Source organism: Typha latifolia, chromosome 5 (assembly GCF_019914945.1).
Source record: "Typha latifolia isolate L0001 chromosome 5, TyphaL0001v2, whole genome shotgun sequence".
Classification (NCBI taxonomy): domain Eukaryota; kingdom Viridiplantae; phylum Streptophyta; class Magnoliopsida; order Poales; family Typhaceae; genus Typha; species Typha latifolia.
Genome location: NC_133090.1, coordinates 9,104,988 through 9,132,683, shown reverse-complemented (window position 1 = coordinate 9,132,683; position 27,696 = coordinate 9,104,988). Strand labels below are relative to the sequence as shown.

Below are 27,696 nucleotides of genomic sequence, written 5' to 3'. Positions count from 1 at the left end.
AGACTATTCTAGCCCGGCTCGAACCCGGCCCGGCCCGAGTGATTAATGGGTCGGGCCGTGAACAAAGACTTAAGCCCGCTTGGCCCGAAAAGCTCGGCCCGAACCCGGCCCGGCTCGCCCGGTTATCATGTCTACTCGTGGTTCGGTTGGTAAACAAAGGAGGACTCAATGATCATCTTTATGCTTGACATTAGCCAAACACAATGTTAATATAATATTTGGTAGTTCAAACGGTATTAAAGACTTTTAAAAATAAAATATAGTGTTACTAAAAGATACACTCTTTTATCTCGTTCGACACATAACTTCCTTGAATTATCGAAAATATTTCAAACACATTTTCCATTAGGTTTTTATTATTTTTTCCATTAATAAATTGTGACGTGCAAACGGTATGAGGCCGTTAGCTAAGAGACATACTTACCCTTATATTTTAGAGAGAAGAATAATGAGAAATTTCAGTTATCAAAATACCCTTAATTTCTTACGGGATAATTTTAGTCTTTTTAGCTTCGAGATAATTTCAGTTACCAAAATACTTTGTAATATATATAACATGCAGGTAGTAATATGCAAATAGAACCTGAAGAAGGGACAGGAACTCCATGAGTCCATGTAGATAGATAGAGCTCCACTCACAGTAAAGCAGCAGCAATGGCGCCCAACGCACTCTTCCTCTTCCCCAACCCTCAAAACCCTAGTCTATTCCCCTCCTTCCCTCAAACTCTAGCCAACGCCAGACCCTCACCCTTCTCATGCCGTGCTGCACGATCTCCTGCTCCTCCTCCTCCTCCTCCTCCTCCGCCGTCCGCAGCCGAGCCGGAAGGCACCGGCGCCGCCGCTCCCACCCGTGGCGATATCTTCCTCGAGCGCCATTACTCCACGTCCGTTGCCGCCCTAGTCCTTAAACAGAGCAAGACCAAAGACAAAACCAAGAAGAAGAAGAATTCCAAGGCGAAGGCCCCCTCGAACGTCGCTTGCTGCTACGGATGCGGCGCTCCGCTCCAGACTGTTGAATTGGACGCCCCAGGATTTGTCGATTCCGATACCTATGAGTTGGTAAGGATAGGATATCGGATTCACGGTACTTTGATTGGAATAAGTGGTTATGGATTAGGATAATGTGAGAAAGCTCAGTCCTTTGAGGCGGAGATGGTCAAGGATTGTTTTGATATTTCTTGTACATCGTAGTTTTCCTGGATGGCATCATTCATGAGTTGCGGCCGCAGTAAATAATTTGTTATGAAGGATGGAATTCTGTACATAATTTGACAAGGGGCTCCTCACATTTCTGATAGCTAAGATCGTTGCAGTTTTGGTTCAAGTAGGATTATTTTTGATCAAGTGATGATACTCATTGGAGCACTAAAGTCAAAGCTAACTCATTAAACTTTGATTGTACTTACGTTTGTAATGCTTGCATATTTATGATCATCTCTTCATCTCATTTTATCTATCTTGATGATTCTTGTGAATTCTTTTGATAGACCACTATTTTACTAAAATACAGAGCTGAATTCTGTTTGGCACATCTTTTTTTCTTACCAATTGCTAGAAAACATCTACAGCCATCTTTGATTACTTTGTCACCTTTATGTATATTTGAATTTCACCAAATTCTACGTGCTTTTATCTCTACTGTGTGTCTTTCTGGTTAAATGCTAAGTAATTTCAACATCTTGAAATGATTTACTGATTTACATTTTTCTTTTTTGGTCTTGTGTGCAGAAGAAGAGGCATCATCAATTGAAAACTGTTCTTTGTGGGCGGTGTCGACTGTTATCACATGGCAACATGGTAACTGCTGTTGGTGGACATGGTGGCTATCCTGGTGGTAAACAGTTTGTTTCAGCAGATGAGCTTCGGGAAAAACTGTCTCACCTTCGGCATGAGAAAGTGTTAATAGTTAAGCTGGTAATCTATTTGCCTAGGATAAAAACCTAAAGTATTAATCAACAAAAAGATTATAGGATGCCCTCTTATGCAGATTATTCAATACTTCATATTTTATGTTCTTTTGAAAATTAATATTTAATAATCAAGCATTAGTCATGTTATAAGTATAACCTCAGTACCTCAGTATTACTGGATCTGCTCTTTTTATGCTCCATTTCATTCTGTTGACCTTCAATGTTCTGCAAGGGTAGCTAGCAGAGAGTCTCACCTATGATTATTGGCTTTTAGTATTAAATTTAACTGATATGTTAACATCTCCTTCAAAACATAGCTGAATTCATAGCCAATCATTTTTTAGAAGAATTACCTGGATATATATGATTCCTTTTATTCACTTTTAGTTGTCATTCATAGAGTTCCTGAATCAATAGATGAACCTCCAATTTCGTTCATTAGATCTTCTGGTGAGCGCAATAGAAGTTCTACTTGAGATAATTGATCTAGGTTGAGCATAGATAATGTATGAGTATTCTTGTAGCACCCAACTTAGATGGAGCATGCTTAGATTCCTCTTAGGTCCCTCACATCTTGCCTTGATATCTTTTATCATATTTTAGAATGTGGATTGATCTTGAACATTTAAACTCATTGTAGATGCTAGCTCTATAGATTCCAATGGCTCAGTAATGAGTATGATACTTAGAAGAAACACATTAATTTATTTTATCAACCTTATGTATTAATTTAAATTTTGTTTAACTATTGTTTCTTTTAGTTTTGTTTGATCGAATTGCCTAATTTCTTTGTGTCAACCAGGATTCTAGTGCCTAGGCATTAGGTGGCCCCATGCTCTCCGCTCTACTGCCTACAGTCTTTTAACACCTTGTTGGTGTAGCAAACTTTGCCAACAAATTGATGAACATATAGATATATTCTGATAAAATAATCAGTGCATTAGCTGACATATTTGTTTGAGCATATGCTTGTGATTTACTTGTAAGCTGGATGGGCATTTTGATCTAGAGTGCAGCCAAATGGCCTTCCTTTTCAGTCAGATTGGCAACTATTCTGAAATGTTAGAATGTTAAAATGTTATCTTAGTATAACTTGAAAAATGAAAACTTAGTATAATATTGTTGGGAGTGAGTCTGGAAGTTCTAGAGGGAAATAAGTGGGAAAAGTAAGAGGATATTTTAAAGTATGTTCTTTAATATTTGTGAAGCTTTTAAATAGTCATATGATGTATCAATGTCCCCTATGTATCCTGCTAGCTGATTCCTTTTGTTTTCCTCTTCTTTTGGCAATAATCTGTAGGTTGACATTGTTGACTTCAATGGCAGCTTTTTGGCACGTATACGTGATCTTGCTGGTGCCAACCCCATTATACTAGTTATAACAAAGGTAACTTTCCTTCAAATGTTTACCCCTCTAGTGTCATCCATTGTCATCAGGCAATTATAACAACACCTCCCTCCTCCCCCACCCCCCAGGTTGATCTTCTTCCCAGAGAGACAGAATTTAATTGTGTTGGTGACTGGGTTGTTGAAACCATCATCAAGAAGAAGCTTAAGTAAGAATTTACATTTTGTAGATGTACTTGATCATATAACATTATATTCTTATTCCTCATCTTCTTGAAATCTATTATATGTTTTCACAATTGGACTGGTTAGTGAATCAGAAACGTAATTGTTCATCCTTTTATCTATGCACTTGAAGTTTTTATTGGAGCATGGTCAGGTACAATAAATTGTCCCTTAAATTGTTGCCTTCATCATTCTGGATCCCAGAGTTGATTTTTTAGGCTATTAGGATGCTTCATTTGCATGGATTGCCTGCATGTCGATTTACATATCTAATGATAAAGATAAGAATCCACCCATGACCATATCTTGAATTTGAAAGACTTGTCTATCCTTCAAGCAAGAACAAAGAACTTGTTTCTCCTTGCTTGAAGAGTCTGAAGTTGGATTTACTTTTAACTTAATCATATAAAGTAAAATAATTGTGCTTTTCACATGTTGCGTTGTTATCCTAGTGGTTATTTTTCACACCATTAATTTAATTCACCACAATGTGGTCATTTGCCTTGGCATTGTAATTATATACCACAAATATCGCACGTGCATGTGCTTTTTTCACCCTCTTTTGTTTGCCATGTCAAAGAGGTATTCCGTGATGTTTGTGGCAATATTTGTGTTGTAGAATATTTCAGCGCAGTAGGAAAGGAACCATAAAAGTCTCAAGAAACAATGGAAGAAAGAGAAAAGAACAAAGAAAGAAAAAAAAAGAGTTAGAAGCATTGTAGAAAAATAAGTGAAACTATAACTATCAAACTCATCATGGAGAAGCATATGGTATTTTTTGGCCTCACACTAATCAGTCCATGTGCAAGAACACAAGAAGGGAATAGGAAGAGATAAGTATTGTTTGGACTTCCAAACTTTGAATATCCTACTGCTTGTAGACACATGACACACACACATACGAAGGAAAAGAAGAGAACTCTTTTTCTTTATATCTTGAAAGACAGAAACAACAAATACCTCCATCCTGTTCCTTGTGGGGTGGAAGATGATTCCTTAAGAAAAACAAAATCTCTAGTTTTGATAGTCAAAAGGATCTCATCCAGATCAGTATCATAAAAACCTAACCAGCTTATAACTACTTGATCCAAAATGCCTTAATTCAAAGACTAAATTAGGCCCAAATAGTAAAGCTAAGGAAGTATATGGAAATGACTCAAGTTTTAAAGGAAAAATTTAAAGAAGTAAACATAAATAAGCCAAATCCTAACTCCTAACTAGGATTGGCTCAAATAGGACATACAAGACTAATTTTTTTGACTTGCGGGGTAAATTTGGGATAAAACAAAAAGTTTTATCCTTTGCTGTCTCTTAAATTTGTAATTTTGTCATGTAGCATGGATTTCACATAATTTTACAAATTTTAGTTTGTTAAATAACTATTAGGTTCAACACCTATTTTGTTTCTTCTGTGCATCTACTTTTTCAATAGTAGTTTTAATTTGCCTCAAGGTGAGATGATAATTTCCTATCAATGAGCTATTCTTGGTAAATTAATGGAATTATCAAAGAGTCTCTCATTTAATATGCCTTATAATTGCAGCGTCCTTAGTGTCCATTTGACTAGTTCAAAGTCCTTGGTTGGAATTGCTGGAGTTATATCAGAGATTCAAAAGGAGAAAAAGGTCCATTGTTTCATTACTTCTTGTCTATGATATTTTATTTAGCTATGCATCCTTTTACATCATTTTTTTTTTCTCTTCAAGCTCAAATTTTATAAATTTCTGTTTAGTTTTACTGGTTTTTCATTCCCTCACATATTATACCTCAAAACTGGCATTAACCTTTTTAGTTTCGAAAGGTTTGCTTTGTGCGATGTCCTACCAATTCTCCTAAAGGAACTACTTTCCTTCTTTTTGCCTTGTTTGCTGTCCAGTAGTAAACTTTTAGTTGGACAAGAATATTGACAGATGATAAAGTGTTTCATTAAAGTAATAGATATAATTATTTGAAAAATAAGATCAAAGTGGATATTTTAAAAATAGCCATGTCATTTGATTTTTCTTCAAACATGAGTTTAAAGCCAATTTCTAGAAGGTTCATGTCTTGTTTCCCAGTTTCAACCGATCTTGATCCCACCCCAAAACCTGTTGTTGGCTGGTTTTGGTCAATCCCATTTCAGTCACATTTTGACTAGATCGGTCAAAACCACCTGATATGGGTTAGTGAAATGGGTGGGATCCGGCCGAAAGGCCACAACAAACCCTATTCGTGTTCATTGCTAAGCTAGCACCTACCTTCTCTCTCTTCCATACTCCACCCAAGCAAAGTCCTATGACCTAGATCCATTGAAGTAGATGTTTGGCGAGCTCCTTCTTTGATGGATCTGGTGACACCGCACTCTTGACAATCGTAGGTAAATCTTTGTTCTTTCTTTTTGCCCTCTTTTATAGTTTTTTTCGTTTCTCCTCTCTTTTGCAACTTCACCTTGTCTCTCTCCAGCGAGCTTCTCTCTCTCCTTCGTCTCCCTCTCTGCTATAGAATAGAGAGCATGCAAATGCGCGTGCACATGAGAGAGAGATGTGGCAAATAGGGAGAAAGAGGGAGAGAAGTGGGCGAGAAGGGATTTTTTTTTATTTATCAGAGAGGGAGAGATGTAGAGAAACTAAGAAATTAGGTTTTTTTAATATTCAAATTTCGTCTGTGAGTAATTTGTTTTCCTATTTTTTTGTTTTATTAATTTTAGAATTTTTCTTGCACTCATAAAAATAGAAAATAAATTTTAGAATTTTTTACATAATTAAAAAGTAGTCCAATACTATCGATACTAATTATTTTTTTGGGCGGTCGATCTTGATCCCGATACTTTTCATGTTGATATAGTCATAACATAACTATCCTTTTGGAGCCTTTCACATATTTGTGTTGTGCTCTAGTTGACCTTATATTGTTAGCAAAAGCACTTGATTCAACATGATTATTTCCAAATTGCTACCTGCCTTTGTTATTGTAAAAGATCGTTTCTTGTTCAACAATTTATAAATTGACTCGGTTTTGCAATGTGCGAAAATTACCTTCGATTATTTTGTCATTGGTTTCCATCAATTTACAAGAAATATACATTCTATGTTTTTGGCTATGCCATTTTATAGAAACTTGTTAGTTGTTACTTATCTTGGGCATAAAAGGACAAAAGTTATCATGGTCTGCAACAAGGAAATCCTTGCTGAGTGGACTAGGAGAACTTCCTTTGTAATAATAGTACCTGCGCCAGTGAAAGATCATGGGCAAATGCTAAGAAAATACTCTCCCATGTAGGGGCAGGTCCCAAACCCCCTTGGCTATGCATAGCTCTGCCATGCTGCTGCCATCTGAGGTCCAACCTTTGAATTTGACCAGAGGATCCTGATATTTCTTAGAGAGTTTCTTTGCTCTCTTAATCACCTTACCATAAAGCAATGAAGATGTATGATAAACACCTGCGACAAAATCAGTCAATAACAAGTTGGCATCCAATGATCCTACCACAACATTCTAGGACAACATCATCGCTGGAGGGCATTGGGCTACTTTAAATGTGCACTCCTATCCTTATCCAACTGTAACTATTTCCCTTATAGTGATGTTAGGTTATGTGCCTATATCTGCTACCTCCCAACAATGGTCTGGAAAATCTTGAAAACATGTACACCAAAGAAAGTTCATCATCCTTGGGAAAGAATTAACTGAACAATAATGTTGGCCTTCAGTCAGTGACAGTGCAACTTTTGAACTCGACTAGGTACTATGCAAGAATACTCCTTTAACATTGTCAAAGTAAGGCATCAATATGATAATGTTAATTCAATTTGGTCCTTACTTTCCTACATTCTCAAAAGAGGAAAGAAAATGTTTGATTGCAGATGCTCTTAAATGGAAAGTTTCTTCAGGATTGTAGGGGTACATTGTTACAGTGGCATACGTGCTGAATTACATTACTCACGATACTGTATTCTAGTAGCTCTTCACCATATAGGTTGTTAAGATTGAGGTAACTATGCATGACCCAGACAACGTTTTCAATCTAAATTTCTGATTCATGACTGATGGCATCCAAAAAACCTTCATGACAATGCCTTTTGTGTTTCCTATATATCTATCAATACCTTTGCATCGCCAATATTATCTTTTGTATTATATAGTCATATTTCAACTTCAAGTGAGTGTCATATATGATCCCTTATGGAATGCATAATATGCTGTGTTCTCTGTTGGATAATGCAAAATTGTGTACCTTAATGGTCTTGGTCTTATCATGGTCATTTAGTTCTAACATTAGGGTTAAGAGGTCAAAATGTCATGTTAAACTGAGCTATGCTGTTACAAATGTTGAAAATTAGTACATAGTTAGGCTTTCTGTGGTTGCTCCCCTTATTAAAGTTATTTTATATAGGTTATAACTTGGGTTATCTTATGGTGGGGTATCTATCGTCAAGGAAGTTCATCTAGAATAATCTCAAGGAGACTTTCCATTTTCATTCTTTATTTTATGCTATAAGAGTTGAAGATCTTTCATTTAGGTCCATGGCACATTTTTTTCCATCACTGTGATGCTGGTAAACTATATCTATCCCTTATAGCAGGCTCTATATCTTAACTTGCCAGTCTGCCAAAATGTGTTGGCAGTATGCTTCTCAACTGGGTAGCGCCTCCCAAGTCATGATATTTCCAGTACTTGAATCCAACAATTTTTGACTCCATCAATTATTTTGAATTCATATACTAAAACCTTGTGGATATTCATCTCTACAAGATTTTATAATCATAGCTCAAATAAAGGAGGTCCTGGAACTTAATTAACTTAGTCAATTTGATGTTGATATGTGAAAGTATAGTTATATCTGTATATGTAATGTTTCCTTATGTCATTACAAATTGTGATGAGCAAGGCTACAATTGGGTAGCCATAATTCTCTGTAGTTTGTTATTTTTCCTTTCCTTTTTTTTTTCTCAACATGGTTTTAGGGACAAGAAGAGTTGCTTGCAAAGTTCTTTTCTCATCTACTTATATTTAACTCTTAGCTTGTTTGGAAATAATGTCTACTCATGGTGATTCATTCCTTTGGTGCAGGGCCGGGATGTCTACATTCTGGTAAGCAATTCGTTTAGTATATAGTTGGAGTATTAATTTCTGCAAGAAATATTGTTGAAATGGTATCTCGGCAACATTTATATTATGTGACCTGAAGCATCAAAGTGATATTACTTAACATATCTACTCTTGATAATAAGCTATTTATGAAGTATGATATCTGAGGAGTTGATTGTCGCTCTTTGATGTTGATAAGAATAGCATTTAAAGAGCTTCTCCTGGAGTTTTTCCACAATGCTACTATCACACTAAAATGGTTTTACGCACTCTCTCACGCTATTATATCAATTATCAAGTACAGGTCTTGTTTGACTTAATAATGTACTTTGTCCATTGTTTGCCGAATTCACGGGCATTCACTATGACATTTTGATGTGAAACAAATGAATCGTTAGGATTCTAGGAACGATGATGGTGAAAGAAAGAGAAAAAGAATGGAGGTTTCACACCTCTATTCTCAATTAGGGTTTCACACCTAAAACTCACATTGGAGATCTTAAAAAAATTTCATTTCTTCATTAACTCCGATTGAGTAAACAATTGGCCTATTTATAGACCTTACAAATGACAATAAGCAAATAACACTCTAAATAATTGCGAAAAAATAAATATAACCCTAAACACCATAAATAGCAAATGTATAATTAAAATACTTGACTTAAGACTAATTTCCTGAAGGAGGAACTGTACTGATACATGCACCTGTGTAATATGTCAGTGATGTCCGCATCACATTTGCTTTCTTCTATGCATCTTCATAAGCTAAAATATCCAAATTGTAGTGGTTCTGGAAATTCTTTTATTATCCTCGAATTTTTTAAAAAAAATCTAGATTAAAATGATTATCATCAGACAGGGAAGCTACAGAAAGAAGAGAACATGACTTTCCTCTTGAAGAATATGTTGCTGTCTTTTGTATCTTATTCAATGCTTTTTATGAATTTAAGTCTACAGTCTAATATTTTCTTGTCTGCTTGTTCTGGTTTTTTTAGCCTTTCATGTACAATATTTTGCAACTCATTATACAAATACTTTTATTACTTCTTTCAGACTTTTGCCATTTATATGAATTAAGTACCATGGAATGCATTTCTAATGAATTGAGGCATTCAGATGGAAAGATTTTTTCTTAACAAGTATCTAAGAGTACTTTGTTATCTTGGATCTATAATATTAAGGTGTTTGATACATTTAGTTAGGGTCTTTTCTTATTGCATTAGTTATTAGTTTTCATTAAAATAAATTTTCTGTAAGTCGTGTTCGAACGTGGTTGGGGGCGTGTTCAAACACATTTGTGAACGCCTGCATCAGATTCGCAAATACAGAGAATGCGAAATGCGCGTTCGAACGCGGTCGGGCGCGTTCGAATGCCTGCATCGCGTTCACATCAACAGAGAACGTCTTTTGTGCGTTCGAACACGATCAGTGGGAATCTTCTAGAATTAGGGTTAATAATTGTATTTTGGCTTGTTGGCTAGCCTCTATAAAGGTGTGGATGGTAGCCAAAATTATTATGCTATTGGATTATTGGTGTTTTGCCTCTCTATCTTCTCTCTACTCTAATCTCTCTCCTCCCTCTTCACCAACCTACCACCTCTATCGTTGACAAGGTCTCTCTTAACTTCTAATCTCTCTCGTTTGTTGAGTCCTCCCTCTTTCTTTTGGAATCTCAACCACTTTTTTCTCTTCGTCTTTATCCCGTAAACCATATCGACAAACCACCCTCATCTCCATTAACAACCATAACCCTAACATCCACTCCACCCGTCACTACCACCATCATCCACAATATATCGTGTTTTTGTTCCAATTGCAGTTCGAATTTGCCAAGGGTATAAATACGAAAAACGTAGACGGATCAATTCCACTTGGTTTCATAATTTTCTAGCTACGGGAGAATATTTGATGAATATTTTTCTTCGGTTGCGCGGACTGCTTCCTATAATAAATTCAGATCTTGAAGGAATTGTTCTGTAGTCTATCATTGGTATCGGAGCCTATCTTTTGGTAGCGTAGAACCCTATCAGTGTGTAAATGAGACCATACAATTAGAGCTGGATGGTTAGAATAGAGGAGTCTCTTTGGTATGTTTTTTGATCATCATGTAGCTCTTTAAAGAAAAGCAACTATGAATAAGATATGCAAAAGTTGAGTGCAGAACTGCAGATGTACTATGTAGAAACACGATAAGTGGAATCACTAAAACAAGAAGAATAAGAAATGAGTTTAGTTGAGCCCTGACACAAGTTACATAGTAGCAACTATAACGGTAAATAATAGGAGAATCGTGGTTAGGATGTTTCCAATGGAGACACATGGTGCACTGGTACAGAAAGAGTGATTTTATTGACCCAGAAGTTTCCTTAAGAGAGAATGGAAGGCCAAACTGTCATTGGAGCAAGTAGTAACACTTCATTTTGCAAAGAACCCTTATATTCGATAGAGCTAAATGGAAGAAAAGTATCCATGTTGCCAACCACAAATATTTGGAACTAACAATATATTGTTGTATTGTATGAATTTAGTACCATTTGGTTAACTTACTATTCTCAATTGATCAATGGTATGGAGATTTCTCTTCAAAATCAAGTAAATCAAGAAATCAGGACTAATATTTTGAGCATGGATGGCTGTGCGGACGGCGTACCAACATGTGACACGAGGGGTACCGCACGGCACCCCTCCTAATAACTTCGTCGCTTATCATCGACCTCGTTGTCAAGCTACCTGTCGACACTTGCCAATCGCCGCTCACCGTCGCTTCGTCGAGTGCCCTAATCCGGATCTGCAACTTAAGTTTTTAACCCCCCCCCCTCTCTCTCTCGATCTCTCTTCTCTCTCTTGGGCTAGGGTGTCGTCGCCGGATTCAACCCCCCCCCCTCTCTCTCTCTCTCGCTAGGGCACCCAACGAAGCGACGGCGACCACAAGCGGCGAGCGATGGCGACGGTGATTGCAAAGGCGAAGGTGATTATCCCTTGTCTTTTTCTCTCCTTCTCTTACATGCCGTGCCGTGGTGTGCCGGCCGGTGGTCGGCATGGCCATTGTTGATTTTGAGATCTTACTAGAAGATGTACCAGAGCGATAAGTGATTTTTCTTTCCTTGACATAGTTTCATTCATTTGAAATGTTTGGAGTCATTGAATTACAAGATAGAATTTGGTAATTTCTGAAATCATTATAAATAACTCAATTAGTTTTTCAAGTTCTCATCTTCTATTAGTATGTTGTGATAAACTTTGTTACTTGACAATGTGTAGTAGTCGCCTTAGACTTTTGCTATGGCATAGACAATTTCTATAAAATGGCTATAAGATCGAATTATGGATGAGAATGTTGTGCAGCTAAGAAATAAGATAGCAAAGGTGAGTGCAACGAAGATGAGGATGTACTATGCAGAAATGCAGTATATGGAATAACTAGAACAAGAAGAATAAGAAATGAGCTCAGTTGATCCCTGACACAAGTTACATAGCAGCACCTATTAATGATAAGTTATAGGAGAATCATTTGAGGTGGTTAGGACATCTTCAATGAAGACACATGATGCACTAGTATTAAAAGAGTGATTTGTTGAGCTAAAAGTTTCCTTAAGAGAGAATGGAAGGCCAAAACTGACGTTGAAGTAGTGACACTTCATTTTGCAAAGAACCCTTATATTTGATAGAGCTAAATGGAAGAAAAGGATCCATGTTGCCGACCACAGATAGTTGGAACTAGCAATTTCTTGTTGTCCTATTGTATGAATTTAGTACCATATGGTTACCCTATTATTATCAATTGATCAATTCAATGGAGATTCCTCTTCAAATTCAAGTAAGAAATCAGGACTGGTATTTCGAGATCTTACCAGAAGATGTACCAGACAACAATCAGAGATGTTTCTTTCCTTGAGATAATTTCAATTAGTCGAGATATTTGGATTGTCATTGACTATTGATTCATCGTGTTTTTCTTAGTAAGGCATAATCTGACAATACTGACTGTGATCAAAGTTATGAAGAGTTATGTTCTTGTAAATGACAAAATAACTTACAAAGATGATCCAGAGGGGCGAAGGGTTGTCTATCAAGATTGTGGGAAATAAACAAAATATAAATTACCATATAGAAATCTGGTAATGTCTGAAATTGTTACTCATCTTATATTCGTTAGTTGTGATAAACTTGGTTACTTGGTAAGTAAGTTCAGAAAATTGAGGTGTATCAATCACCTTAGACTTTTGCTAGCATGGATTTCTTTTGTTGTTGTTCTTTGTTATTGTATCTTTTCCCAGCACTTTCTATGGTTTCTGTTGGCAGCCAAACATGCTTATGACAAATTCTTTCTTTTATTTTATTTTTAAATGCAGAAAATCTTGTTTCTTGCAATCAATCGACATGATCAGTTTCCATTTTATACAAGTAATGTTTCATGTGTGCAGTTTGATATCTGCTTATATGTAAAATTGCATTGTTTCCACCGTTGTTACAGGGATCAGCAAATGTTGGGAAATCTGCGTTCATCAGTGCTGTGCTTCGTATGTCTTAACACAACACCAACTTACATTATTATATATATTAGATGAGTTTATGTTCTGTAATTTCTTTTATCATCCATTTCCAACTGAAAGGTTGATAAAATAGTTGAAATGTGAGAGGTTCTTAACAGAAACTCATTTTTTGTCTTGACTTTTATAATTTACTAATGAAGGATCTGCACTATTGCTTGAGAGAGAGATGGCCATCTACAACAAAATTGATTACTGACAAAAAGTTTTTATTTTTACAAAAAATTATGATCTATGAAAAACTAAATGAAGTTAGTAGTTAAATTAATAAATTGTTACTTAACTATCCAATTTCTTAAGGTAAAATATTATTGTCATGTGTCTCCAATACTTATTGAATAATTTCTAGAGTCGTAGGAAAAAAAAACCAAATTGAATGAGGCGCTACTATCTCTCATATCCTGTTAGGTTAGATCTCGGAAAGATTCTATTGCAATAATTGTTAAGATAATATGTTACTTTCTGGGGAACAATTTATAGATTTGAAGGAAACCTAAATGTGGAGTATATGTAAAGGACCAACAAACTATTGACCCCATAAGTAGGCGTGTTGAGGCCTTAATGATACCATTTATTCAGCTGAGAATTTTAGCTAGTATAGGTTTTCATATTGATGCAATATCCTGTCTTCCATATTTATGTGTTGTATAATTAGCTTTCTTATCATATTTCATTGTTCTGATGGAAATATCTTTTTATATGAACATGTGCATCCTCTTGCATATTTTTGCCTATCTACTGTATGTGCACTGTGACTATGAGGCACCTTGATAGTCTGCATACTGCTACTGCTTTTCAGATAATCAGTTGTGGCTTAAATGGGCATTTATTTGGGCAGAGGAGAGTTGCAACAAGTGACTACCTGACCTCTCAAATATTAGGGTACCTATTACGATGGAAACTACCAATCTTCACTACCACGTTAATCCACTAGTGTAGATTGTTATATTTTAGATAGTTTAGGGAGAAGATATGTGCTTTTAATTTTCAGGGATGTAATGTGGTACTAGGTCATTAATCTGGGGATGAGAAAGGCAATTTGGTCAAAAAAATTGTACACTATTGCTTCAATAAATTATATGGGCATGCTAATCAGGTTAGCCCTTTGTGTGGTGACATAGGGACCACAAGTGCATATCTGGCAGCCTATGAGGGTTGATGATCTGGTTTTAAAGCAATGTGCAGCACCGATACACAATTATAAGTGTACCAAAAAGTTACGCGTGCGAGTATCTAGTTTGGTTTAAATGATTCAACTGCTTCTGTCAACATGATTTACTAGGGATTCAAATGCATAGCATTGAATCCTGTTATCATTGTGTCTCCTCAATTATTCATTGTCATCCTGTCACGTGTCAGTAATTTGCGGGAAAACTGATAAAATGTTCTTTATCCTTTTTGATTAATGAATTGTAAGTTTCTCCTCATTATCATTTGATTAAGGTCGTAGTATTTACTTGCCACCAGCTTAGGTGTGTCATATGGCATGGGTCGGCAGGAGATATGCCACTCACCACTGCCAATTGCCGGTCAACACATAAATCATTTGTTTGTACTATGTAATAAGATGCTAAATTATAATTTTCCAATTTTTTTGGACCATTTATTCATTAACCATCTAGAGGGTGTCATGTGGTGTGACAGTAAAATTTGCTCCTTACATTCAAGAGACATGGATTCGAGTCTTAGAAACAACTTCTTTAGGAATTCAGGCAAGGCTACGTATATATGCCCTCTTAAAACCCAGCATAGGTGGGAGCCTCATGCACTAGGGTGCCCTTTCTTGTCATAACCATTATCAAGCATTAAGCTTTGTCATTATAATTATCTAGTATATATATTCGCACTTACACTGTTAATACTCGTCACCTTCTTGTTTGATTGACTCATTGTATGATTTGTTGATAAGTTTCTAGATCATTATAATTAATGTCATAATCAGTTGAATATTTGGTACTAAATATAGTATATGTTCCTCAGCAAAATGTGCAAATAGGTAGGAGCCAACAACTTCAGGATGCAACATATTGTAGATTTGGAGCTTTTACTAGTATAGCAATGCAAGATATTGGAATTTTAGAGGAACTCTGGAAAATAATTCTTTTTTCAGTGTCGTATTCAAAGAGTACTGATATAAGCTCGCAATTGGTTTCTCATTGTGCTTGAAAGTTGAAAATACTTCCTGTTACTGTAGGGATGATGGCACAAAAGGATCCAGTGGCTGCAGCAGCTCAGAAGTATAAGCCAATGCAATCTGCTGTTCCTGGAACTACGTTAGGCCCTATTCAAATTGAAGCCTTTCAAGGAGGAGGGGTAAGTTAGAGAATTGCTTCTATTGTATGCTTATAAATATCATTATTATGTGTTGGTACTTTTATAAATGTGTAAATTGTCATGCAAAAGAAATGCTCTAGTCATCTCAAAGTAGTTACCAGCTTTGACATTTATAATCCTGAACTTTTTAAATACATCAAGATACTAACAGTCAAATATATTACTTTATACTTGTCTACTCGTATTGGCATGCAAATAGCCATTTGTTGCCAAATATTCATCTCCTCACTGTAATTTTCTGATGCAAATCAGTTTTCTAAATTGCTTGCAGTGTTCATCCCTTTTGTAGTCTGTTCCTCATCCAATAGTTTATAGATCCAATAGAGAAAGATCGGTCTTAGTCAGTTCAGTTCAGTTTGTGGTTCTGGCTATTTCCTTTGAACATATTTGTCGGTTTCAGTTGTTGGGCAATTTATCTGAAATTGGCAAAGCTGGCTATATAGGTAATTCCAGATTCAACTTTAAGTTATTGGTGGGATTTCAGTATTTTTCCATTTGCAGCCAACCAATATCAACCCAAGAAACATATTTTCGTCTCACTTTTCTATCTGTCCTACTTATTGATCAAAATTATAGCACCTTATCTCTTTCCTCGGAATCTGTAGCCTAATTTGTAATAGCACGATTTAAACTAAGGAGGTGTGATGGTGTGTAAAATTCTTTAACTACAATTATGTTTTTCTGGACTTTGTGTGATAATAGAGATCTTGCCATCAAAGACGACTGTCATGTTTACCACAATTGCATGTAGTGGCAGTTGCCCTTAGCATTTGCATAATCCACCCTGAGTTTTATTTGTTTTTGAGAGATTTCATTCGCTAAGGTGACATAAACTTTCCTGATTTATCCTATTTTCTGAAATCTTCTATCATTTGTTTCTTATTATCTTAATTAATTTTGATTTTTCTGTATATAAAATATTCAAAAAAATTGACAACACCAAATTCATAGTTCAAATTGCAGAAAGTGGCCAAAGTTTGGTATCATTTTGTTTCTTTAAGGATCCAAAACTGAAAGAAAAACTCACCTGCAATGAAGTCAGAAAGTTGATTCCTCCATTTTGTTTCTTTAACAGTATGAAAGTAGAAAATGTTAGTCTGCCTTATTTTCTGGTTTTCCAAATTGGTATTTTCTATAATACCTTTTGTAGTAATGCTAGTGAAAGTTTGCATTTCCAATTGAAGTGTGAATATTGGCATTATTATGTATGACAGAGCTTATACGACACACCTGGAGTGCATCTTCACCATAGGCAAGCAGCAGTTGTTCATTCTGACGACCTGCCTTTTCTTGCGCCTCAGAGTCGTTTGAGGGGACAATCTTTCCCTGTACGTTGACTTTTCATTCCATAAGATGTTCTGCATCATCCATAGTACCATATGCTAATCTTATTTTCCAGATTAAATTGTTATATTCAGGCTTCCACACTGAAGGTTCCAGTGACATATACAAATGATGCTGCATTGAATGGGACTTCACTATTTTGGGGTGGGCTAGTTCGCATCGATGTCATTAAGGTATTCAAATAATTGGCTTGGATTTTGAAGTGCTCAAATTATTTTGTCAAATTCCATGAATCTGTAATTGCTGCTTATTAATGGGTTATGCAGGTTCGTCCTGAGACACGTCTGACATTCTATGGACCCAAAAAGTTACAGATTCATGCAGTTCCAACTGTTGAAGCAGATGAGTTTTATCAAGTATGTTGGCAGTTAATATTAAAGCAATTCATACTTCTTAGTGGCTTGTTCCATATTCATTTCTGTCTTCTCTGTTAAACTTTGCATTATTTACATGCCCTGCAAACTTTCTTTACCTTCATTCATATGTTATTTCTCTCATGCACAGCTTTCAATATGTGCTTCTTGTGTCATCTAGTTTGTCAAAAGTACAAAATATTAGTTTTTTTTTCTGATGATCTTCTAGCTCCTGTAATATTATCTGTCCTATAAGTTTTTCTTTTAAAGTTGTTCAATTGCTAGTAATATACAATAAATTAACAGTTCAAATAGTAATCTACAGAGAAGTGCAAAAAGATTTAACTGCAGACCGTGTCACTCAGGCACATACCACCACTCTACATGGTAATGGCATGCAAAATCCTACATAATGTGACAGAGAAGACCCCATGCTGTGTGAAAGATGGAGAAATCAAGTCCCGCTGTGTTATTAACTAGACAACTAGGCACCCATATCCTTAATGAATGACTTAGTCAATAAATAGATACAAGGACTTTATGGGAACTCTATAATTGTTGATCATTACTGTTGTAGTAAAAGTAGATCCTTTATCTGCTACCCCCCATCAATTGGTGGCATAATTTATAGGAACTTAGTGACCTCACCAGACCTTGTGTTATAATATGCTAAATCTACCTTATGATTCATCCTTCCTGCATGAAATATAATTTGACTTTCTTTCATTTCAATCCCAAAATACCATCTTACTTGCTGAATTTTCCAGAAAGAACTTGGAACTACTTTGACACCCCCAACTGGTAAAGACAGATCAGAAATCTGGCCAGGACTTCAAGCTGTGCGCACGTTGCAGATAAAATATGAGGACCAGAATAGGTATTGGTTTGTGGCCAGAACTCTTGAGACTTTCAGAATATCTTGTACTGCTTGAAGCCCTGAAACTTTTGACAGCAAAAAGTGGGAAAAAAAAATTCATGCTTAATTTTTTTTGTCTTGGTTACTGTTCACGGTTACACAATATATTTGATCATTTGGAACACTGGAAATGAGATCTATATCTTATTTTTGGTACAAAAAAAGTGATCTATTAATCAGAAAATTGGAAAATATAGAAAGAAATAACGAAACCTCAAGCAGCCATTAAAAGTTATGATTTTTAGCAGTTTAAACTTCTTGTGCAGGCCTGCTTGTGACATTGCAATCTCTGGTCTCGGATGGATAACCGTTGAACCATTTGGTGGGCAACATGAGACTTTTGATATAAACAATCTTGGAGAAGGAACAGGTGAACTGCATTTCGCCGTTCATGTGCCCAAGCCAGTGGAGATCTTTGTCCGGCCTCCTCTACCGGTAGGTAAAGCTGCTGCGCAGTGGTATGAGTATCAAGATTTGTCAGAAATAGAGCAAGAGAAGAGACCTAAATGGTACTACTGATGTTTTTTTTTCCAAGTACTACTGATGTTTTAGGCTGTGGAACTCTTTGCTGCCTGTTTTCTTTTTTCTTTTCTTTTTTTTCTCCTTTGCGTGTACTTTTGAAAATAAGAAAGTTATCTGTAGTCTGTGGGACATTTTCTACCCCAGCTTGCTTTCTCTAACAGTTTGGTGTGTTTGACAAACCCATAATTGAAAGGAGAATTGGAAACGCTCAATTTTACCGAGAAAATCTTGGACTTCTACGTATAATTAAAGCTTGCTTCTCACCTTTGAAATTTTGGAGAATATTTCATCCCATCCCTCTGTTTCTTGAGCTATGAATGCCCAGCCACTCTCTCTCCCTCTCTCACAATATTTCTAGAATTCCGAAAGGTGGTACTTTTTAAATGCCGAGATTGTTATTTTTTTTTTTCTTTTTATTCCTTTTTAGCCTCTCCAAATTGGCCCCTCCTATGTTCAATAATTGTCAAATATATTCCCTGGGATAAAGATTGTAGTGGTAACTGTGATGTTTTAAACTTTTCATGGTAACTATATAAGAATAAATTTCAAGATGAGCCTGAGCCAAAGATAGCTATCAAATCTCTAAGATTTTGATTCAATGGTTCATATCTCTCCTAAGTAGGCCCTGCTCATTCAAGACTTGAATTGGCTCAGATCAGATTTTAGGCTCTAGGCCTGCCGCCAGTGCTTCCAGCCTTCTACCAAAGCTGCCGCTGCCACAAGCAGCAGATTGGTTGGAAATAAATCTTTCATTTCAACCCCTAGATGTAAACGTCAATCCGTCAACTTCCACCGTAATCCAAAACAGTACAGAAAAAAAAAGAAAATAAAGAACTGAAGCACCTGAGCGTGCTTCTAAAAAACTAGATTAAATTATTTATGAGAAATTTATCCAAGCCTTTTCCCAACAATATGGATTTGCACCTACTGAAATCAAATGAGAAATTTATCTACCGTTTGCTGTTATATAATTAAGATGAGATGTTGAAAGAATAGCTTTTCTTCTTTCTTCTTCCCTTGTTTCACAACCAATAACCGTTGCCTTTGATATGCTTCTGTAGTTTTCCAGACAACTACAGATTAGAATCCCACTCTACTTGATGTGGCAAATTCCAAGGAGAGTGAAAAGAAAGACAAATGGAGTAGAAAATCATATAGGCACCCCGTGATTGATAATCTTCGAGAGGGCACCATTAAGAGCTTCTTTCTCTTTCTTGACCCCAGAAACCAGAGAAGCAGCCTACAAGAAATCAACATTGAATTACCAATTAAAATTATACAGTTCAGAACTAGAAATTACATAAGAATTCACTTCATCACATTGATAAATAATCTTCACTTTTTTTCCTTTATGTGACTATCTTTATATCTCGCTGTTGGTAGCGCATCTAACTACCAATATTTACATGATCTAACAAGAATCTTATGTGGGTGTAAATGATATTTGTATAAAGTGATTAGTATAATTTTTCATGATATTCTGCTATTCTTCTACTAGAATTGTGAATTTTCTGCTCATTTTCCTGCTTTCAGTACAGAAAAGAAAAGAATAAATTGGACAGCCAACCAAACTTTGCAACTTTTTCGTCCTTTTGGAATCTTAATTGAAACCAAAAACTGGAATGTCCACCCTTGGCATCATTAATGAGCTTGTGAAATCACCAGGAAAATTCATATTCATAGTTCGATAAGAATATTGATGACTGACTAAATTATGAGCACAGAGTGGGTTGTTCGACCATGAAACTTAAAAAGTCAAAATACCCAGTCATCAATTGAAACCAGAAAAAAATGAGAACCATTTTTGTTTCACTCAAAAGTATATACGTGCATGCTAACCTCTGTTCGAAGTGAAGCTGCTTGTGTTTTGGGAAGTTCACCAAGAATGACTTTCAGACCTGACAGTCCAAAACCCAGCTTATTCCCAAATTTTGGGGCAAAAATTCCACTGATGTTAGATTATGATTGACATAGGAATTGTTACATACCCATTGCTTGTTTTTCAATTTTCCTTACAGTCCGCAATTCCTTTTCAATAGCACGCCCTTCTCGTCTGCAATCATATAGATACAACTTTTAAGAAACAAACAGAAAATCAAGGTACAAAAACAACAGAGGTTGAGCAAGGGATGACAAACATAAGATCTGCCCGGCCTTTCTGAAATTCCTTCTCTGCATTCAATGCCCTTTCCTGGATCAATGTAAAAGTTTAGAATCTTTAGATTTGATAGTAATCCAAATGTTAGTTTCAGGAAGAAAAGTGAAGGACAAGTGACCAATAAAGGACAACTATTCCATATCACTTTGCTTCATAATGGAAAAACAATATATTCTTAGAATGCATAACATCTATTTGATGGCCTTACAACTTCCAGAATAAACTAGAAGTTGAGGGTTGCATGGATTGTGTAACATTTAATTAAGTATTAAAAATAATGTTTGATAGTAACATGTTTTTCCATTACTTTTAAATTTCTGCTTGCACTATAAGTTGCTTGGTTGTTTCCTGCCTTCTTTCAAAGTCATGGTAACATTTGATATGGAGCAAACCAAAGCATCCACATGGTGTCTGGATGGAACTGTAAGAACAAGTAGAGGGGGATGAAGGCGGAAGTCCCATTTCCTAGAATTTCATTATTAATGTAATAATCATGCTTTCCAGAAACAGGAAGTGAATTATTTGTCTATTGCGATAGATTACAAAAATGTGTTTGTTTATCCGAATAAGTAATTTATTTCACAGTAATTTGAGGAATGTTTGTTTTACTAAGATAGCCTATAACCAAACAGCCCATGAGAGCCCATTCAAGTCACGGTTGTTTTTCAACAGAGACCAACCCATTTTGACCAAAACAAACCAGTTTTCACCATGATCAGTCTGAAACCAATCAAGAAACTGTTAAACCTCACCACATTAGGTCAGATTTCAGCTGGTTTCCAATGGTTTTGGCTAGTTTCAATGATTTCAGACATGGATTGGCTGCTGGTTTTGGTAGAAACTACTAAGGGCTAAGAATAGATAAATCCAAAATTTGAAGTCCTTAATTAGGTTATTGAATCAGATTTGGAACTTTGACACCCAAATCTAACCAAAAATAAAACTAAAAATGATATTGCTAATATCCCAGCTCTTTATTACATAGTTGAAATTGGATTTAAAAAAAAAAGGAGAATAACATTAAAATGACTCAAACTTGGCTAGAAAACAGTAAAAATCAAGAAGATGTCAGCCCCAAGTATGTTCAATTTATTTACCAATAATTTCTTTCTTGAGTTCCCTCATGTGCCTATAGAAGGATCTTAGTCACTGACCTTGTTTTCATGACAGGAAGATCCAAAATTTTCACGGCACACAGACACAGGAAACTTTATTTGGTTTCAGGGATATTTTATTATGCTAACTGAGTATATATATTTTTTTTCATTGAAATTTATGGAAATACTTTTTTGTCATTATCTCTTTGAATTTCAGCTAGTTTTCCAATTTTCTGAGATTCATTGATTTTTTGTTTTGGTTTATGTATCAAGAAAAGACCAAAAGTGGAACAACCAAAACCAGAGTGAAAATTGTCAGGACAATATTGAGTACATTTTCCTTCTGTACGTCCCCCGTTGGCCAAGGTTGCCCATTTCTAGAAGAGGTCCAACTGTCCAACTTCCATTACAGCTTGGGTAGAGATGCAATTAAGAGCTTTAGTCAGAATGAGAAATATGACTGCAGTGTAGAAATGACAAGCATGATTCATATAATCATATTTTGGAATATCTCTACAATATAAATTTAGTGGCAATCAAACTAATTTCACTTTCCAGGGAGAAAATATGCATCATATGAACATCAATCAGCACATTCTATTTGACAAAATCTATCAAATGAGAAAGCAAAAAGCATACAAGCAACAGACTCCAGAAAAAACAGAATATCAAAGTATCACATAGTATCAACAAGACTCCTTGAAAAGTATCCAGACAAAAAATGCCAAGACAGAAATGAGATTGAGAGTCAACCTAATTCGTGTAAAGTAGGATAATGGAAAACTACAAATTATGTACCAAAACAATTTTACTTGAATGAAGAGAATTACCGTCAACTTTCTAGCTTCATTATTCACAAGATTGACAGATTGTCGCAACCCAACAACTTCAGTTTGAGCATTGGAAAGCAGGGTCTATGAACAAAAGATACTCAGTAACTCTCACATTCCATCCAATTTATTCAGATAAAAATTGAATTATAAAACAGGATGCATATACTGGTCATGAGAACTTAGAAAACAAGATGAAATCTCATAATATTTAATTATGTTTGATTCATCTAATTTGAAATGAAAAACACCAATTAAACTATGGAGGGAAGAACAAGAGAACCTAATATCGGCTAGGTAGCGTGAAAAGGGAAGCGAGCCCAGAGGTGTTATAGGAAGTAGTTGCAAAGGTTAAAGGAGCATCACCACCTACTTACATGATGTGCTATTACATGTTCTAAATTATCAAGAAAAATAAGAATACTCAAGAAGAAAATAGTGAACATGAAAATCATTAAGAATATTTTGATGAAAAAGAGGCAGGATATGCACTCTATAAGAACATCATCAGTGCCCCTACACCCTGAAAAAACTATAGAGCATAAGATGAAGGGTCAAAGAAACAATTGGATTGATTTTGCAAAGAGGATATATTGTTGGGTCCTCCTTTTTAGGTCATGATCTGATAATGGATCATTTTCTTAAATCATGATACAGTTGGATTGTCACTCAAAAAGATGATATGTTAATGAATTGGCGTCTAGTCTTCTTCTGCTTCTATATTTGTTAGATAGGGTTAAGAGAGGCAATAATGGCAGTGGCAACAGAAACGACGGGCATCGTCATCCCCTTCCTCTCTAATAACATCTTTCCTCTGCTCTTTCTACTCTCATCTCTGCCCCTCTCTCTCTCCTCTCTCTCCAGCAGAGTCTATATCTCAGGCTACACTAACAGTGCTGCCTAGCACATGTAGTTCCAGAGGGCCACTGACCAACTAGTGCTAGCAATACTAAAATCCTTGGTTCAAACTCTGTGAAAAGCATGCAAAGGAAGAGGATTAGAGGAATGGCTAGTCAATACATAAAAGACTAATTCAATATAGAAAGAGGTTACTCAATACACTGCCCAGAATGTAGGTGGCAACTATTCCTTTCAATAATGGGTCCTTATCTCCTAATAAGTTAGATCAACCAACTATTTGATTTTTCTTGATTGGGAGGGTTTAGGTAGAATGATAGACTTCCTAAATTTAGTCAATTAGATCAATCATTCGATCAGGTAATAGTAAACTAGAAGAGTATATTTTCTTGTTGGACTTCAAATTGTTTCCAATTGAGTTCTAGTTGCTTGACTTGCTTCCTTTGTAAGTCAACCAATTCCTATTCGGACTCTTGACTTATTGCCTAATAGAAGATAAAAAAAGAAGATTGCATATCTAATTCGTAGGTAGCCTAATGCCAAAGATCAACTTAAATAAATTTTTCATGAGCATTGAATGGATAGAGTCATCTGGGAACAATTGATCTAAAGATAAACTTACTTGTGACCTAAGAAGCACGGACACGGACATAGGACACAGAAACGACACGATACGATACCATATGATACAATACAGACATAAGGATACAACAAATCTTAAAAGAATAGGGCATGATATGTTTAGGACAAGGCAAAATAAATAAATAAAAGTGTTACATATATTGTTGATACATTTAAAAAATATTTTTCTAAACTTACAATATAAATACATAAGCATGCATAAAATATTTATGAGAGAGAAACAAAATATACACAATACCATAAAGTCAAAAATGACGATACTAATACGTGACTATACAATTAAATATTATGAGAATAAATAACTAAGTACCATTATTTAACTACAGTGGATGGCATAGACAAATATGTGATTTTACAATCATTTGCATAATACTAATTTTCTTGGATGCAATAACTTGTGATTGTTGCATTATATTTCTGTAGCATATGTAGAAAATTCCTACAATAGATAATTGCTATTATAAATTTTTATATGATAAATCTTATGTCCAAAAAAAGTGTCTCAGTGTCTAAAAGTGTCCAAGGAGCGTCTGAATTTATTCTATAATTTCTTAAATATTGGATACATTATTAAAGTGTTCGACACATACCCAATGAGTGTCGGTGTCCGACAAGTGTCGAGTATGGACACAATATGCTATTTGAACTGCCCATGCTTCATAGCTTGTGACTATTAGAACATTGAATATCTCATGGATTTTTTAGACTTGGTGGAGCATGGAATAAACCAAGTAGTCCAAAGTAAGATCAACGATCTAGGCAATTATTAATTTGATTTGATCAAATTGAATCAGCCAACAATTTAATTTGGGTTAACCTACAAATATGGGTTGCTCATATTGATTAAATTGAGATCAACTTTTAGATCAAGAAAACATATGGGCAACCCCTATCACCTTTTCTCTCTCCCCATTTTGTCTCACTTATACCAATTGTACAGGCCATAAAAGATGTTCTACAGTTTCTTTGCCCTCCCCTCTATTCTTCTTCCTAGTAAGAGTTATCTCTTTTATTCTCCTCTCCTCTATTCCCTTTCTTTCCTGCAGCCACTATTACAAAATATTGCTTTTGCCATCTTGAAGGATTCCTGGGCTGAGTCAGTCTAAATTGGTACCCACAAGAGAAAATGAAAGAGTCTAAACATGGTAGCACCATAAAATCTAATGAGATCTATCCCTAAAATCCACATGCTAGAGGCCTATTGAGGATCATGTGCATGTCCTGAAACATTTACTATAGACTATTTAGAATATGTATTTCCTTTAGGTCATTGCAATAGGCCGACATCAGATAAAATTTTGTACTTCTATCATTCAAGTTGGAAAATTGAAGTCCTTTAGGACAACCCTAAACTAAACAAATATCATGACTCATAAATAATAATCCAGTTATCATTTTTCATGCTTTCATCATTTAGCAGATAATTGTCATCAGGTCACATTCTTACACAAATCTTAAACCTCATGAAGAAAGAGTTATCAAAATTAGTCAACATTCCACAAATTATCATTAAAATTTATAAGGCACTTGACAAGTTAGAAAAGCATCTATACTCTAATCTATATTCCATTAGAATGCATAGTATGGCCTACACAACTCAAAGTAACAAGATAACAATATTAAGATTTTGACTTCAGAATTAAATCGCAACATGTTACTTTTTTTTCCTTTCATAGTTGCAGAAATCAAAACATGGAATCCACAACTTAATTTCCTAGAAAATCTATATTTTTTGCACTCATATATAACTTTGATTTCTTCTCTAAAATGCTAGATCAATTTCTGATTATATCAGAATTTCAAAAAGGATCACAAAAAAAGCGATCAATAAATGTTCAAATGAGATAGTAGATCTAAAACAATATTATGAATAGAAGGAATATAAAAGTAATTCAACTGCCAACAAAGCTGATGAGTAGGTACTGCTTGTGCCCACCTCCTTGCTAACAAAGAGACGTCTCACATTTTGGATAAGAAAGTTTCTTGGTCCTGAAATTTATAGGAACAAAGACTGTTAGAATTTAAAGTCATGCTATTCGACTTATTTCTTAAAATGAAGAGTAAATAATGGCAAGAAAAAAACAATAGCACATTTGTAGCTGTTCTACAGCATGGCCACCTACATGTGTGGCCTATTTTAGTGTGTGTCACAAATATAAGTTACTTTTGTGCTTTTACAAGGAGTAATATCCACTTCAAGTGCAAGCTGGATGTATTAGCGAATAAGGACTAAAATTCTTCACAGCCCAATCAGTAAACCATCATGCTAATGCTATAGGGTGTATAAGCAAAGCGGAAAAACAAGAAAAGTGGCAGAATGAAAAGATAGAACAACGGTTTTTGCTAATGACTAAAAGAGAAGAAGAAGCGGATATTAATCGAAATATACAATCAATGCAAGCAGAGCAATAGCAGGGAAGAACGATACCCTTAAGCACGACGACCCCGACGCCAGCAGCAACCGCAGAAGAGAGGCCCGGATGCGACGCTGCAACAATAACGCCCTCTGCAAACCAATCAAAATGCAACCTTTTCTAACAATGCACATAAGGGTAGTGACATAAACGCCGCCAAGATAAGATCGACAAGAGAAAAGATCGCACCCTTAATCTTTGAAAAAGCCATATCCTCATGAAATTCATACTGGGCCTTAACCCATTCCAACTTTTCCTACAAAACCCCACCTAATAGATCAAGACGAGAGAAAGAAGTAATCAAAGAAGCAAGCAGCGAGATGTGGGGGGGCGTACCTTGGCGTCATCGATAAGCTCTAAGGAAGAGGATGCGGCAGCGAAGACTGCGTCGGATACGGCTGATGTGGCATCGGATACGGCGGATGTGGCGGCAGAGACGGCGGACGCGGCGTGCGGGGCGTCGGCGAGGTAGGTTGGGAAATCGCGGGTTCGGATTGAGGTGTGTTGCTCGATGATGTCGTGAAATCGGTCGATCCACGACTCCCGGCGGTCGGAGCCGTCTTCGGCCATGTTGCTAAGATTGGAGACCGCGGAGAGGACGGAGAACGAATTGCGGAGTTTTGGAAGTATTGAGATGGTTTAGTAGAGTTTTTTTACCAAAGTGCTACAGTAAAACATTAAATTAACGGTTATTAATAAATTAATCAGTTTTCTGATAAATTTTAAAATTATTAGTAAAAGTAAATAATAAATCGATCTCCTAGAATAATTTACTTAATAAAATAATTTACTTGTTAAATTATTCTTTGGAACAGCGTAACTTTGACACTAAAAGTATGTATTGCACATATAATTATATGGTTGTGAAGATTAAAACGAATATAATAATTTTAATCAAAGTTTAATTAGACATCTGATGAGAAAGATATAGACTAGAATATATGGAAAAAGTTTAGATTATCATAACTTTGTACTGAATTGTGAAAATATAAAAAAGATTTATAAGTTGGAATGACATAGTCATTCTCCTCCAAATTTTATCAAATTCTGTGAAAGCGTTTTATATAGGGTCAAAAAAAAAATCATTGCCTAAGATAACGAATTTTCTAATGATTTGTTAGTGTATTT

At 35.6% G+C, this 27,696-nt stretch overlaps 2 protein-coding genes across 2 annotated transcripts; one reads left to right on the top strand and one right to left on the bottom strand.

Moving 5' to 3' along the window:
* Window positions 1-615: 615 nt before the first annotated feature.
* On the top strand, window positions 616-18,795 carry LOC140788467 (putative nitric oxide synthase). The gene is given in 14 exon segments (XM_073137721.1): window positions 616-796; window positions 798-1,059; window positions 1,729-1,914; window positions 3,211-3,297; window positions 3,387-3,466; window positions 5,026-5,107; window positions 8,533-8,553; window positions 13,025-13,070; window positions 15,295-15,413; window positions 16,649-16,762; window positions 16,853-16,951; window positions 17,045-17,134; window positions 17,899-18,008; window positions 18,314-18,795. Coding segments are annotated over 14 exon segments (1,590 nt in total). The 5' UTR covers window positions 616-755; the 3' UTR covers window positions 18,567-18,795.
* Window positions 18,796-19,396: 601 nt separating this feature from the next.
* On the bottom strand, window positions 19,397-27,193 carry LOC140788468 (RGS1-HXK1-interacting protein 1). The gene is made up of 9 exons (XM_073137722.1): window positions 26,905-27,193; window positions 26,758-26,824; window positions 26,583-26,660; window positions 26,091-26,143; window positions 22,655-22,738; window positions 20,708-20,760; window positions 20,558-20,622; window positions 20,409-20,467; window positions 19,397-19,809 (listed from the first exon to the last, which is right to left on the bottom strand). Exons 1-9 carry the CDS (start codon window positions 27,136-27,138, stop codon window positions 19,720-19,722), a joined length of 783 nt encoding a protein of 260 aa, XP_072993823.1. The 5' UTR covers window positions 27,139-27,193; the 3' UTR covers window positions 19,397-19,719.
* Window positions 27,194-27,696: the final 503 nt, after the last annotated feature.